The 13342-nt window shown below is 33.0% G+C and overlaps 1 protein-coding gene across 2 annotated transcripts; it reads left to right on the top strand.

Moving 5' to 3' along the window:
• The first annotated feature begins 8862 nt into the window (after positions 1–8862).
• Positions 8863–11915, top strand: LOC131957413 (uncharacterized protein PF3D7_1120000-like). 2 transcript variants are annotated; one of them, XM_059322212.1, is made up of 6 exons: positions 8863–9243; positions 9494–9867; positions 9991–10086; positions 10297–10535; positions 11289–11597; positions 11672–11915. In XM_059322212.1, the coding sequence occupies exons 2-6, from the start codon at positions 9567–9569 to the stop codon at positions 11714–11716; spliced, it is 990 nt and encodes a 329-aa protein (XP_059178195.1). In that variant the 5' UTR covers positions 8863–9243; positions 9494–9566; the 3' UTR covers positions 11717–11915. The 2 variants fall into 2 exon arrangements, with proteins under 2 accessions (XP_059178195.1, XP_059178194.1); XM_059322211.1 differs by having other exon boundaries at positions 8863–8919; positions 11289–11914.
• The last annotated feature ends 1427 nt before the right edge of the window (positions 11916–13342 follow it).

Here is a 13342-nt window from a genome sequence, read left to right as displayed (position 1 = left end):
TTTCGTGTAATTTGTATACATGTTATTTAGAAGCTGAGTAAATTTTATTATCCATGATAATAACAATCAAAAATAAATTTTATCAGACAATTACAAAAATTATTTTAAATAGGCCTATTAGAAAATAATAAACAGGCACATAGCTTTAGAATTCTTCATTAACATTATAAAATTATATATTATAGGGTCTCTATAGGGCCAAAAATCTTTCAAAATGTAAACAACTGAAAAAGAAACGTGAAAAAAAATTACAGTAGCTAGTTCTATAATTTCTTCATCTTTGTATATCTGATTATTAAAACATTAGTTGAACATTAAAATAAATACATGTATTTAGGAAAATAAAAAAAATAATAATAAATGACACAAGTATGCATGATAAGCACTTTGCTTGTGCCTTATATAATATATATAATGATGATAATAGGGTAATTTTCTCTACTCAAATAACAATATTTTAATAAATATCTCAAAACTAAATATAGGACTTAAGATCTCATAGACAAAAGATTTAAGAAACAAAATATCTCGAAACAAAATACATAATACAAAATATATTGGACAAAAATCTCACAGTAAAATAACTACAGAATTGTTTTTCTGGTTTTTTGAATTCTTCTAAAATACTTTGGGTATTCTGCAGCAAGATGTTTTGTCTTAAGATATTTTTTCTGTGATTTCTTTTGTCTTTGAAATTTTATCTGAGATTATTTGTCATGTAACAATGTTTTTGTTAAGTTTAGTCATGTATAAAATTATACCTAGGCAATTGTGTGGACGCTTTTTTCAGGCGTAAAATTATCGTTATTTTAAAAATGGAGTGTTTTGAAATGATAAAATATAGTGACACTAGTGCATGGTCACCAATAGCTGTAATTTAACATAAAATAATTTTTATTTAGGGGTTCTTCTGGGGAGGGGGGGGGTCTGTCTCATTTAACACCCTCCCCCCATACTTTGTCTACACCAATGGGCCAATAATAAACAGGCACATAGCTATAGAATTCTTCATTAACATTATAAAATTATATAGGGCAAAAAAATCTTTTAAAATGAAAACAACTGAAAATAAAAACCGTAAAAAAAATTACAGTAACTATAATTTCTTCATCTTTGTAAATCGGATTATTAAAACATTAGTTGAACATTAAAATAAATACATGTATTTAGGAAAAAAAAATAATAATAATTAATAAAAGACACAAGTATGCATGCTTCAACTACATAAGATAAGCACTTTGCATGGGCCTTAAATAATCAGGCAATTTTCTCTACTCAAATAACAAAATTTTAATAAAGATCTCAAAACTAAATATAGGACTAAAGATCTCAAAGACAAAAGATTTAGGAAACAAAATATCTCAAAACAAAATACATAATACAAAATATATTGGACAAAAATCTCACAGTAAAATAACTACAGAATTGTTTTTCTGGTTTCTTGAATTCTTCTAAAATGTTCTTCTAAGATGTTAAGTTGAATATTTTCAGTTACTGTGGGTGGGGGTGTCACCATATTTAATAGTTTACTATAAAAACGTTGTTTAATAGGCATATATATATACTAGCTGCATCCCGTGCTCAGCCACGGTAAATCTTTTTTAAATGTACCAACTTGGGAACAAAACAAAACACAACACAAACGAACGCAAAAAAAAAAAAAAAAACAACGAAAAAACAAACACAACACTCATAACATAAACACAATTTAAATGCAATCATAAAGGCAAATTGCTCACAGTCTAGCCCGTAGCGCCAAATTGCGCCCTTTCCGGTGATTTGCAACCCCCTCAAACTTTCGATTTGCACCCATTCCACCCCCCCCCCCCCCCCCGCCCTAAAACTTTCGATTTCCACCCCCCCCCCCCTCGCAAATTTTTTCCAACCCACTTTGGCGCCCCTTAAGGTCGGCACCCGGGGACATATGCCCCCCCCCCCCCTCGCTACGCCTCTCCTATAAAACCCGAAAGATAGAATAATAATTAGTAAAGAGTATAAATAATAGGCAGTATTTAAAATATCCGTGTTTTACCTACAATATTTCACTTTATCCATTCACGCATTTTTTTCCAGTACTTTAAATTTTAAAAACTTACAATAGAGTTTCATAACTAAAACCATTGCGCACCTAATGAACGTAATGACGCGTCTACAATAATGCTGAATAGTTGATTCAAAATTATAAGTAATTATAAGTAATAAACAGTAGGGCCTACATTCAGTGAATAAAATAAATAAAAGATTGCCTTTTATCAATCCATGCTAATTATAATTTTCTAACAATAATTTACTCTTACACATCCGGATAATTTGCATTCACATTTTGCTAATTATATTATTGCAACACTAATTCCTTCTATGACGACCGTATATTTGCATTCACATTTTTTATTAGCGTGAGTTTAATGTATTTTTAAATTACCTCTTTTGTCAAAATTAGAAAAAAAGAGTTATATTAATTTGATTTTTCTACCGTACTGTTATTATGTTATTGAAATGTATCCATTTTTTTCTGGGAATATAAACGAAAATGATATTTGACATTGATACTTTTAATATGTTTTAGCCGTGTGTGTATATTTAATATTTTCTTTAAGTTATGCAAAATTGTACAAACAGTGGAAATTATAAAATAGCTCTATGCCGCTATATAAACAAACCCTACTCTAATACTTATAATAAGACACTGCGGTGCACTGAAAAGCACAGCATGGTGCGTAGTTTACTTTTATAGTCCCAAAATCTATAGCGATGACGGACGGAAGGAAGGACACGCTCAGCCCGCTTATATTATACTAGCTGCATCCCGTGCTCCGCCACGGTAAATCATTTTTAAATGTACCAACTTTGGAACAGAACAAAACAAACAAAAACAACACAAACACAAAAACCACAAACACAACACAACCACAACACAACCACAACACAACCGCAACACAAACACAACACAACACAACCACAACACAACCACAACACAACCACAACACAACCACAACACAAACACAACACAACACAACTACAACACAACCACAACAAAAACACAACCACAACAGAAACACAACCACAACACAGCCACAACACAACCACAACACAACCAAAAAACAACCACAATACAACCACAACACAACCACAACACAACCAAAAAAAAAACAACACAACCACAACATTAGAATCACCACCAAACAACACGCTTTTTAGGCGTCCGCGCCCAAAGAGACCCTTTCCAACATTAAAAATTTAAGTCACATAAATAGATCCTACTCCATAACTTACAATAAAACAATGCGATGCAAATGAATGTACGGCAAGTGGTGTTTACTTTTATGGTTCTAAGAAAACACATTGGCAATGTAATTAGAATTACCACCGAAAATCACGCTTTTCCCAGGCGTCCGCGCCCAGAGAGAGTCTTTCCACCATTCTCTATATTATAATTATAAAATTTCACCATCTGTTAGCACCAAAAAACAAAAACAAAAAATAGTGATTTTGAGAAATCATAGACTAATTAGAAAATAATATAAATAATCTTAACATTTTTCTCTTTTAATTATGAACCTTAACATAGACTAATCAATGCGGTAGTAATAAAAAAAAGATTAACTTAAATTATTGTTGAGTTAAATATATTTTCAAATTACCTCCCTTGAAACAATTACCACAAAAAAAAAGTGGAATTAATTAGCTTTTTCGACCTACTTTTATGGAAATGTATCCATTTTTTCTAGGAATATAAACTAAAATGATATTTGACATTAATCTTTTTAATACGTTTTAGCAGTTTGCGTGTATTTAATATTTTCTTGACGTTATGCGAAAGAGTAAAAACCGTGGCAATTATAAAATAGCTCTATGCCGCTATATAAACAAACCCTACTCTAATACTTATAATAAGACACTGCGGTGCACTGAAAAGCACAGCGTGGTGCGCAGTTTACTTTTATAGTCCCAAAATCTATAGCGATGACGGACGGAAGGAAGGAAGGAAGGACACGCTCAGCCCGCTTATATTATAGACTAGCTGCATCCCGTGCTCCGCCACGGTAAATCTTTTTTAAATGTACCAACTTGGGAACAGAACAAAACTAAACACAACACAAACGAACGCAAAAAAAAAAACAACGAAAAAACAAACACAACACTCATAACATAAACACAATTTAAATGCAATCATAAAGGCATATTGCTCACAGTCTAGCCCGTAGCGCCAAATCGCGCCCTTTCCGGTGATTTGCACCCAACTCAAACTTTCGATTTGCACCCCTTTCCCCTCCCCCCCCCCCCCCCGCCCTAAAACTTTCGATTTCCACCCCCCCCCCCCCCGCAAATTTTTTCCAATGCACTTTGGCGCCCCCTAAGGTCGGCACCCGGGGACATATGCCCCCCCCCTCGCTACGCCTCTCCTATAAAACCCGAAAGATAGAATAATAATTAGAAAACAGTATAAATAATAGGCAGTATCTATAATATAAGCGGGCTGTGGTGTGTCAGTCCTTCCTTCCTTCCTTCCTTCTGTCATCGCTATAGCTTTTGGAACCATAAAAGTAAACATTCGCACCATGCTGTGCTTTTCAGTGCACCGCAGTGTCTTATTATAAGTATCAGAGTAGTGTTTGTTTATATAGCGGCATAGAGCTATTTTATAATTTCCACTATTTGTACAATTTTGCATAACGTAAAGAGAATATTAAATACACGCACATTGCTAAAACATATTAAAAGGATCAATGCCAAATATAGTTTTCGTTAATATTCCTAGAAAAAGTGGATACATTTTAATAACAAAATAACTGTAGGTTAGAAAAATCTAATTAAACTGTTTAGTAATTTTGCCAAGGGAGGTATTTTAAAAATAAATTGAACTCACGCTAAAAATGTGAATGCAAAATCTGCAAGACGGAATAATTGTTGGAATAATATAATTAGCAAAATGTGAATGTAAATTATGCAGACGTGTAAGAGTACATTATTGTTGGAATATTATAATTAGCATTGATTGATAAAAGGCTATCTTTTATTTATTTTATTCACAGAATGTGCAGTTTACTAATTATAATTTTTAATCAACTATTCTCCAGTATTATATTAAGTCATCACGTTCATTAGATGCGCAATGGTTTTAGTCATGAAACTTTATTGTAAATTTTAAAAAGTACTGAAAAAAATGCATGAATTTATAAAGTGCAATATGGTCGGTAAAACACGGATATTCTAAATACTGCCTTTAATTTATTTTATACACTGAGCGTACTGTTTACTAATTATTATTCTATCTTTCAGTTTGCGGACAAGCTAGGGGTTTTATATCAGAAGCGTAGCAAGGGGAACACATGACCCAGGGCGCCGACCTTAGGGGGCGCTAATGTGGGTTGGAAAAAATTTGCGGGGGGGGGGGGGAGGGTTTTTCGTTTGTGTTGTGTTTAGTTTTGTTCTGTTCTGTTCCCAACTTGGTACATTTAAAAAAGATTTACCGTGTGTTGTGGTTGTGTTGTGGTTGTGTTGTGGTTGTGTTGTGGTTGTGGTTGTGTTGTGTTTGTATTGTGGTTGTGTTGTGGTTGTGTTGTGGTTGTGCTGTGGTTGTGCTGTGGTTGTGTTGTGGTTGTGGTTGTGTTTTGTTTGTGTTTGTGTTTGTATTGAGTTTTTTTTTTTTTTTTTTTTTCTGTTCCAAAGTTGGTACATTTTAAATAGATTTACCGTGGCGGAGCACGGGATGCAGCTAGTCTATAATATAAGCGGGCTGAGCGTGTGTCAGTCCTTCCTTCCTTCCTTCCTTCTGTCATCGCTATAGCTTTTGGAACCATAAAAGTAAACATTCGCACCATGCTGTGCTTTTCAGTGCACCGCAGTGTCTTACTATAAGTAGTAGAGTAGGGTTTGTTTATATAGCGGCATAGAGCTATTTCATAATTTCCACTGTTTGTACAATTTTGCATAACGTAAAGAGAATATTAAATACACGCACATTGCTAAAACATATTAAAAGAATCAATGTCAAATATAGTTTTTGTTAATATTCCTAGAAAAAGTGGATACATTTTAATAACATAATAACTGTAGGTTAGAAAAATCTAATTAAACTGTTTAGTAATTTTGCCAAGGGAGGTATTTTAAAAATAAATTGAACTCACGCTAAAAATGTGAATGCAAAATCTGCAAGACGGAATAATTGTTGGAATAATATAATTAGCAAAATGTGAATGCAAATTATGCAGACGTGTAAGAGTACATTATTGTTGGAATATTATAATTAGCATTGATTGATAAAAGGCTATCTTTTATTTATTTTATTCACTGAATGTAATGCTTACTACTTATACTTTTTTATCAACTATTAAGCACTATTATAGACGCGTCATCACGTTCATTTGGTGCGCAATGGTTTTAGTTATGAAACTCTATTGTAAATTTTAAAATTTAAAGTACTGGGAAAAAAATGCGTGAATTGATAAAGTGATATAATATGGTAGGTAAAACACTGATATTTGAAATACTGCTGGGGGTTTTATAGGAGAGGCGTAGAGAGGGGGGGGGGGGACAAATGTCCCCGGTTGCCGACCTAAGGGGGCGCCAAAGTGGGTTGAAAAAAATTGCGGGGGGGGGGGGTGCGGGGGGTGGTGGAAATCGAAAGTTTGAGGGCGGTGGGAGGATGCAAATCGAAAGTTTGAGGGGGATGCAAATCAACAGATTGAGCGGGGGGAATTTCAAATCAAAAGTTGTGCAAATCGAAAGTGAAGGGGGGGGGGGTGCAAATCGTAAGTTTTTCCACGGGCGCCGGAAAGAGTCGCTACGCCTCTGTTTTATAGTCATTCACTGTATCAGACGCGTCCGGCGGCGCTCGGAAAGGGCGCGATTTGGCGCTACGGGCTAGACTGTGAGCAATATGCCTGTATGATTGCATTTAAATTGTGTTTATGTTATGAGTGTTATGTTTGTTTTTTTCGTTTTTTTTTTTTTTTTGCGTTCGTTTGTGTTGTGTTTAGTTTTGTTCTGTTCCCAAGTTGGTACACTTAAAAAAGATTTACCGTGGCGGAGCACGGGATGCAGCTAGTTTAAAATATCCGTGTTTTACCTACAATATTTCACTTTATCCATTCACGCATTTTTTTCCGGTACTTTAAATTTTAAAAATTTACAATAGAGTTTCATAACTAAAACCATTGCGCACCTAATGAACGTGATGACGCGTCTATAATAGAGCTGAATAGTTGATTAAAAATTATAAGTAATAGATAGTAGGGCCTACATTCAGTGAATAAAATAAATAAAAGATTGCCTTTTATCAATCCATGCTAATTATAATTTTCTAACAATAATATAGATTTTGGGACTATAAAAGTAAACTACGCACCATGCTGTGCTTTTCAGTGCACCGCAGAGTCTTATTATAAGTAATAGAATAGGGTTTGTTTATATAACGACATAGAGCTATTTTATAATTGCCACTGTTTTTACTTTTTTGCATAACGTAAAGAGAATATTAAATACACGCACACTGCTAAAACATATTAAAAGTATTAATGTCAAATATCATTTTCGTTTATATTCCCAGAAAAAGTGGATACATTTCAATAACATAATAACAGTACGGTAGAAAAATCAAATTAAACTGTTTAGTAATTTTGCCAAGGGAGGTATTTTAAAAATAAATTGAACTCACGCTAAAAATGTGAATGCAGAATCTGCAAGACGGAATAATTGTTGGAATAATATAATTAGCAAAATGTGAATGCAAATTATGCAGACGTGTAAGAGTACATTATTGTTGGAATATTATTATTAGCATTGATTGATAAAAGGCTATCTTTTATTTATTTTATTCACTGAATGTACTGTTTACTAATTATACTTTTTAATCAACTATTCTCCATTACTATATTAAGTCATCACGTTCATTAGGTGCGCAATGGTTTTAGTCATGAAACTTTATTGTAAATTTTTAAAAGTACTGAAAAAAATGCATGAATTTATAAAGTGCAATATGGTAGGTAAAACACGGATATTCTAAATACTGCCTTTAATTTATTTGAGGAAAAGCTAGGGGGGGGGAGGGTGGAAATCGAAAGTTTGAGGGAGGTGGGAGGGTGTAAATCGAAATTTTCCGCCGGCGCTCGGAAAGGGCGCGATTTGGCGCTACGGGATAGACTGTGAGCAATATGCCTTTATGATTACATTTAAATTGAGTTTATGTTGAGTGTTGTGTTTTTTTTTTTCGTTTTTGTTTTTTCTTTGCGTTCGTTTGTGTTGTATTTAGTTTTGTTCTGTTCCCAACTTGGTACATTTAAAAAAGATTTACCGTGTGTTGTGGTTGTGTTGTGGTTGTTTTGTGGTTGTGTTGTAGTTGTAATGTGGTTGTGTTGTGGTTGTGTTTTGTTTGTGTTGTGTTTTTGTTTGTTTTGTTCTGTTCCAAAGTTGGTATATTTTAAAAAGATTTTCCGTGGCGGAGCACGGGATGCAGCTAGTATATATATATATATATATATATATATATATATATATATATATATATATATATATATATATATATAGGCCCCCCTATCCTATACTTTTTTTTATTTCGTGAGGGGGGGGGCGACATCCGACCTAGCTACGTCACTGGTAGACTCTAGTAGACCACTATATTCAATATTGCCATATAAATATTGACATTCCTTTTAAAATATCACTTTTGTTGCTTTAATGATCAAAACCTTGAGGTTATTCGATTGTATCGAACTTTCATACTTTCATGGCTTACGAATAAACCTGAATTCCGAGACGACTAGAAAATATGTTTGGTTATTTCATTCTTGTGATATAAATAAATAATTTATGTGCATAGATAGTTTAATTAATCTAAAAAGCGAATACAATTTTTTTACATTTCCGGTAATGGTCGCTAAGACGCTTTCAGATGAACTGTGAAGTAGACTGTAGATCTAGGTTTAGTAAATTGTAATTATTTGCTTAGGGAAATCACAATTAGAGATCTAGATGTAGATTCTAGATCTATATGCCTACGTATAATTCTATTTTGTTTTATATCATCCGTAGGCCTATTTATATTATTATTAAAGAAGAGCAGCCCTTCATTCAAAATTACTTCAAATTCAAATGAATGAATTCATTCTCACATTTGTTGAAGTTTAGATCTTATCTATGAGTCAGAATGAGATTTTAATTTAGGCCTAATAAATTTATATAGAATTTAGTGTATTTACTGTATTAGTAAAGTAAGCCACTATCACTAATCACTAAAAAACTAAGGTAAGTCATTTTGGTAGGTCCTAATCTTTTTTTTTGGACTATGTTAATGTTTCATTGTTTGAAGCTAAATTGCTGCAAAATCTAGCTAGATCTAGAATCTAGTAATGTTGAAAGAAAGGGGACTGCTAGTGAAGTGCCTTATTTCTCAATTTTATGAAGATTTCAGATTTATTATGTTTTAAAAGTTTCAAAAATGAATTTCTAGATTAGTAAAGAAGACAGTAAAGTATTATTTTTTTATTTTTCTCAGGCTTGCAAGATCTCTCGACAATGTTTGTAACTTTTTCATTGTCTAGAAATTTTTAAAACTAGCAGTACTGCCAATGGATCTAAATGACTTATCTAATCATAAATTAAAAAGTGAGCAAGACAGCAGCCAAATGAGTGCTAATCAAGAATGTAAAACCCCAGCAGCAGGTGACTGGATCAAGGAACTGTTCACACCATTTTATGACTTTGATGACATTGTCAAAGTGGCAAAAGATGGTTACCAACCAGAGGAAAGTAAAATAAAACCTGTTCCTATTCTTGATCCAGTCGCAATAAGGGAAGTTTTTGAACGAGTACATAGTCGCATCGTCGAGGCAGAAAAGGAAAAGCTTGATGCCTTACAAGAAAAAAAAGGTAGGCTATTAGAGTCTATGCATTTTTCATAAATATATTTAGGCACTTAGATTTTATTTTGCTGCATTCTTAACTTTAGAAAAAAAATTCTGTTTCTGAAGAAAACTTTATCTTTGTTTTAAGAAAAAGAACTAGAAAAGAAAATAGACCCACGCAGTTCAAGTATTTGGAACACAGATGAAATCAGCACTCTTCGAAATGTCTACAAATCAGCTAAAGGTGAGTAGTTTAAACAGGAATCTTTAACCATAAGTTCCATTCTAGGAAAAAAATACTGGAATCTAGTTTATTTTTAATGGAATGCATAAAAAAGTAGTATCTCAAATCAGAGTTTTCTTCACATTTGTTATTTTAAAAAAAAATTCTTTCTTCAATGATTTCTCATGTTTTAAAAATATATGTTTATCAAATTATCATTGTTTTTGATAGGGGAAATCATCAAGCTTGAGGTTGCACTTAGAGAACAAACAGCCCACAGTAATTCCTTACAAGATACAGTGTTAAAACAGCGATTGGAGATAGAAGATCTTAAAGAAAAACTAAAGGAGGCATCAAAGTCTAACAAAAGACTGGTCATACACAGAGACAGCCTGCAGAATGATTTGGCTGTGCTTGAAGTCAAACTGGCAGCCCTCACTGACATGTGGCATGAGATACAAGCTGAAAAGGTATGCAATGGCGTCTTGACAGGCTAATTATTTGATGTCTTACCTGTAATTAATCTGACTAAACAGGTGGTACAGTCTGTGACGTAGATGATGTAAATAATTAGAAAGCTGAGTGTAACACAGTCAAACAATTAATAGGGTATGTACTCAACTTTTTAATGAGATGTTTTGAAGATTTATTATTCAAGGCATGAAATAAATTAAATAATACTTCTTGTATTGTTTTATTGAAAAAAAATTATTTTGATAGTACAGGCTACCACAGTAATGCTTTTAAAGTATTTAGTTAGATAGATGTTGTGACTGTTCTCTATGTTTAATATATGTAATTAAAAACTAAAAATCTAATGTAGACTGCTTTTTGATGGGAAATTTTAATATAATTTTCTACATTTAAGTTATAAAATATGTAAAGAAGGAGGTTAAGTTATTCGATAATCACATTTATATGTTTTTATTTAAATTCAATTAAATGAAACAGCTTGGCAACTTAGTCCAATAAGTGTCATCACTGACTAATGTAATGCTATTATAGATAATTTTCCCATTACATAAAAAACATAATTTTAATTAAAATTTTTAATACCTTTTAATTTTTATGGAATAAAAATTAAATGCTAACTCCCATTTCTACCCCCCCCCCCCCTAACCTTACCTAAGTAATCATTATTTTAAAGTTAAAAGCCCCATGTTCATTGTGCCATTTATTGTAATAAATTTAGTTGTATAACTAATTTGTAAAATTTTTACCAGGTGAAAGCCATGGAAGATACAAAAAGTTCCCACATGGAACTTGACAAGGAACGGCTCATCCGCAATGACCTGGAGGCCAAACTCTTGCAAGCCGAACAAAATCTGCAACGTGAAAAATCTCTGCTGGAGCGGAACATCTCCTCCAAGTACGAAGCAGAGATAAAAGACTTGCAGGAAGTGGTGCGTGATCTGATGCTAGAGCTACAAGAGGAGAGGAAGCTCTACAACGCATCCAAGAGAGGGTTGGAGCATCTAAGGAACCACTTCTCAAGTTTACCGCTACAGCATATTTTGCCACCCAATGCTGCTGTGAAAAACGAAGTTGAAGTTATTGACCATATTAGTCTCAGTTAGAAAGTTTAAACCAAACAAACATTTAGCAGCTGAAAAACGAAGTTGAAGTTATTGACCATATTAGTCTCAGTTAGAAAATTTAAACCTAACAGACATTTAGCAGCTGAAATTAACAAACGTCGCTGTTGAATTTTTAAGAAAAGCAGCATTTGTTTGCAATATGTGATTCGTTGATGAAATTCACAGTTATTACTTACATTGTATTAAACTAACAACATACAAATGTGATTAAAGTTCATTGATCATTGTTTTCAAATATTGTATTTTTCATGCAATATAAACTGATTTATTGTAAAAATCAATTTGTGTCTCTGGTTGGTATTTAGATTGTATTTACATTACATTTGAATTGAACTGTAGATTTCAAGCTGGGTATTCTCAGAAACTAAAAGCATCTGTTCTGTTTTCCTTAGACTTAATTTAGTGAGTGGTGTTTGGTGGTAAAACATGCAAATGTGCTCTCCCCAATGTCATCAGTTTGGAACCAGAGACCTGTGGTTTGTCTCCTAGTTGACCTACCCCTCAACCAGGTGATACAATGCATTGAAATAGGGTTCTGGTGGTAACTCACAGTTCTAGCAACTGTTAACATGGGTGAGAGAAATGCTAGATTTTTTATTTTTAAATGTTGCTGTCTTCCTGGCTATCCAGCATTACTTGAGAGGGTGGTTAAAAGAGTTAAAAAAAAATTGATAGCATCATTCTGTTGATTTTTTAAAGTTTAAATCTTCTTCTTTGTTCTTAATTTTTAGTGTTGGAAGGGATCCCCTCCAACACAATTAAGTATTCGTGTCAACTAATTATGCGCCTTTGAGGCCATTGACTCTGATTTCAGTCTGCTTTTCTTTTTGGATTTGCTTCCATAGCCTTTGTCCAACCAAGAACAAACTACAAGGCAGCAGTTGTTTTATTTTAGAGTTGTTTCTCCTAGAAGAGTGGCTGTCCCCAGCTTACGAGCCTCATCTGCCAGAGGTTTTGAACTCGAGGCTTTTCAGTTTAGCATCCATGAGCTTTTGCCGCTAGACCACGCCGACCCACATAACTGAATGATTTTTTTTTGTCTGAACATATATTTAGTATTTCAAATAAATACAGTGCACTTCAGTTTGGAAATTTCAATGAATAATTAGTAAAGGTAATGTAATAAGTAGTTTATTTCTATATACAAAGTGTTACGGGTCAGTTGTAGGTTAGATAGAAATAGGTTAAAATTATCTAGAATTAGTGGAGAGTGTGAGTTGAGTTTACCCTAGAGTATTGTTAACCTGGTGTGTTTATGTATTGTTATCCAAAGGTCGAATGCGTTATAAAAGCTGGAGTGAATGGTTGTAAGTAAGGGATTAGATTGGTAGCGGTTAGGGGTGAGGACTACTATGTTATGTAAAGAATTGAGTCCAAAATAAAAAAGATTTTTTTTTTTTTGTTTTTTTTGTTATAAAGCAATACATTATTTTATTCCAAATTTATAATAATTTAATAAACATTTAAATTACAAGTAATATAGAACAAATTACAAACTTTTTTTGGACATTTCAAATATGAATCATACAATATATAATTTTTTAGACGACAAAGCAATTAAAAAATCTGGTAAAAATTTACAGTTTCAAATTAACTGACATTTGCAGCAGATACATTTTTAAAATAAGATATTGCATCTATATTATACTATGTCTAGAGTGTTTGAAAAGTTTTGAAAT

The sequence above is a fragment of the Physella acuta genome, unplaced genomic scaffold (assembly GCF_028476545.2).
Source record: "Physella acuta isolate Inbredline_101_S28 unplaced genomic scaffold, ASM2847654v3 ptg001238l, whole genome shotgun sequence".
In the NCBI taxonomy this organism is placed as follows: domain Eukaryota; kingdom Metazoa; phylum Mollusca; class Gastropoda; family Physidae; genus Physella; species Physella acuta.
This window is presented reverse-complemented; position numbering and strand designations above follow the sequence as displayed.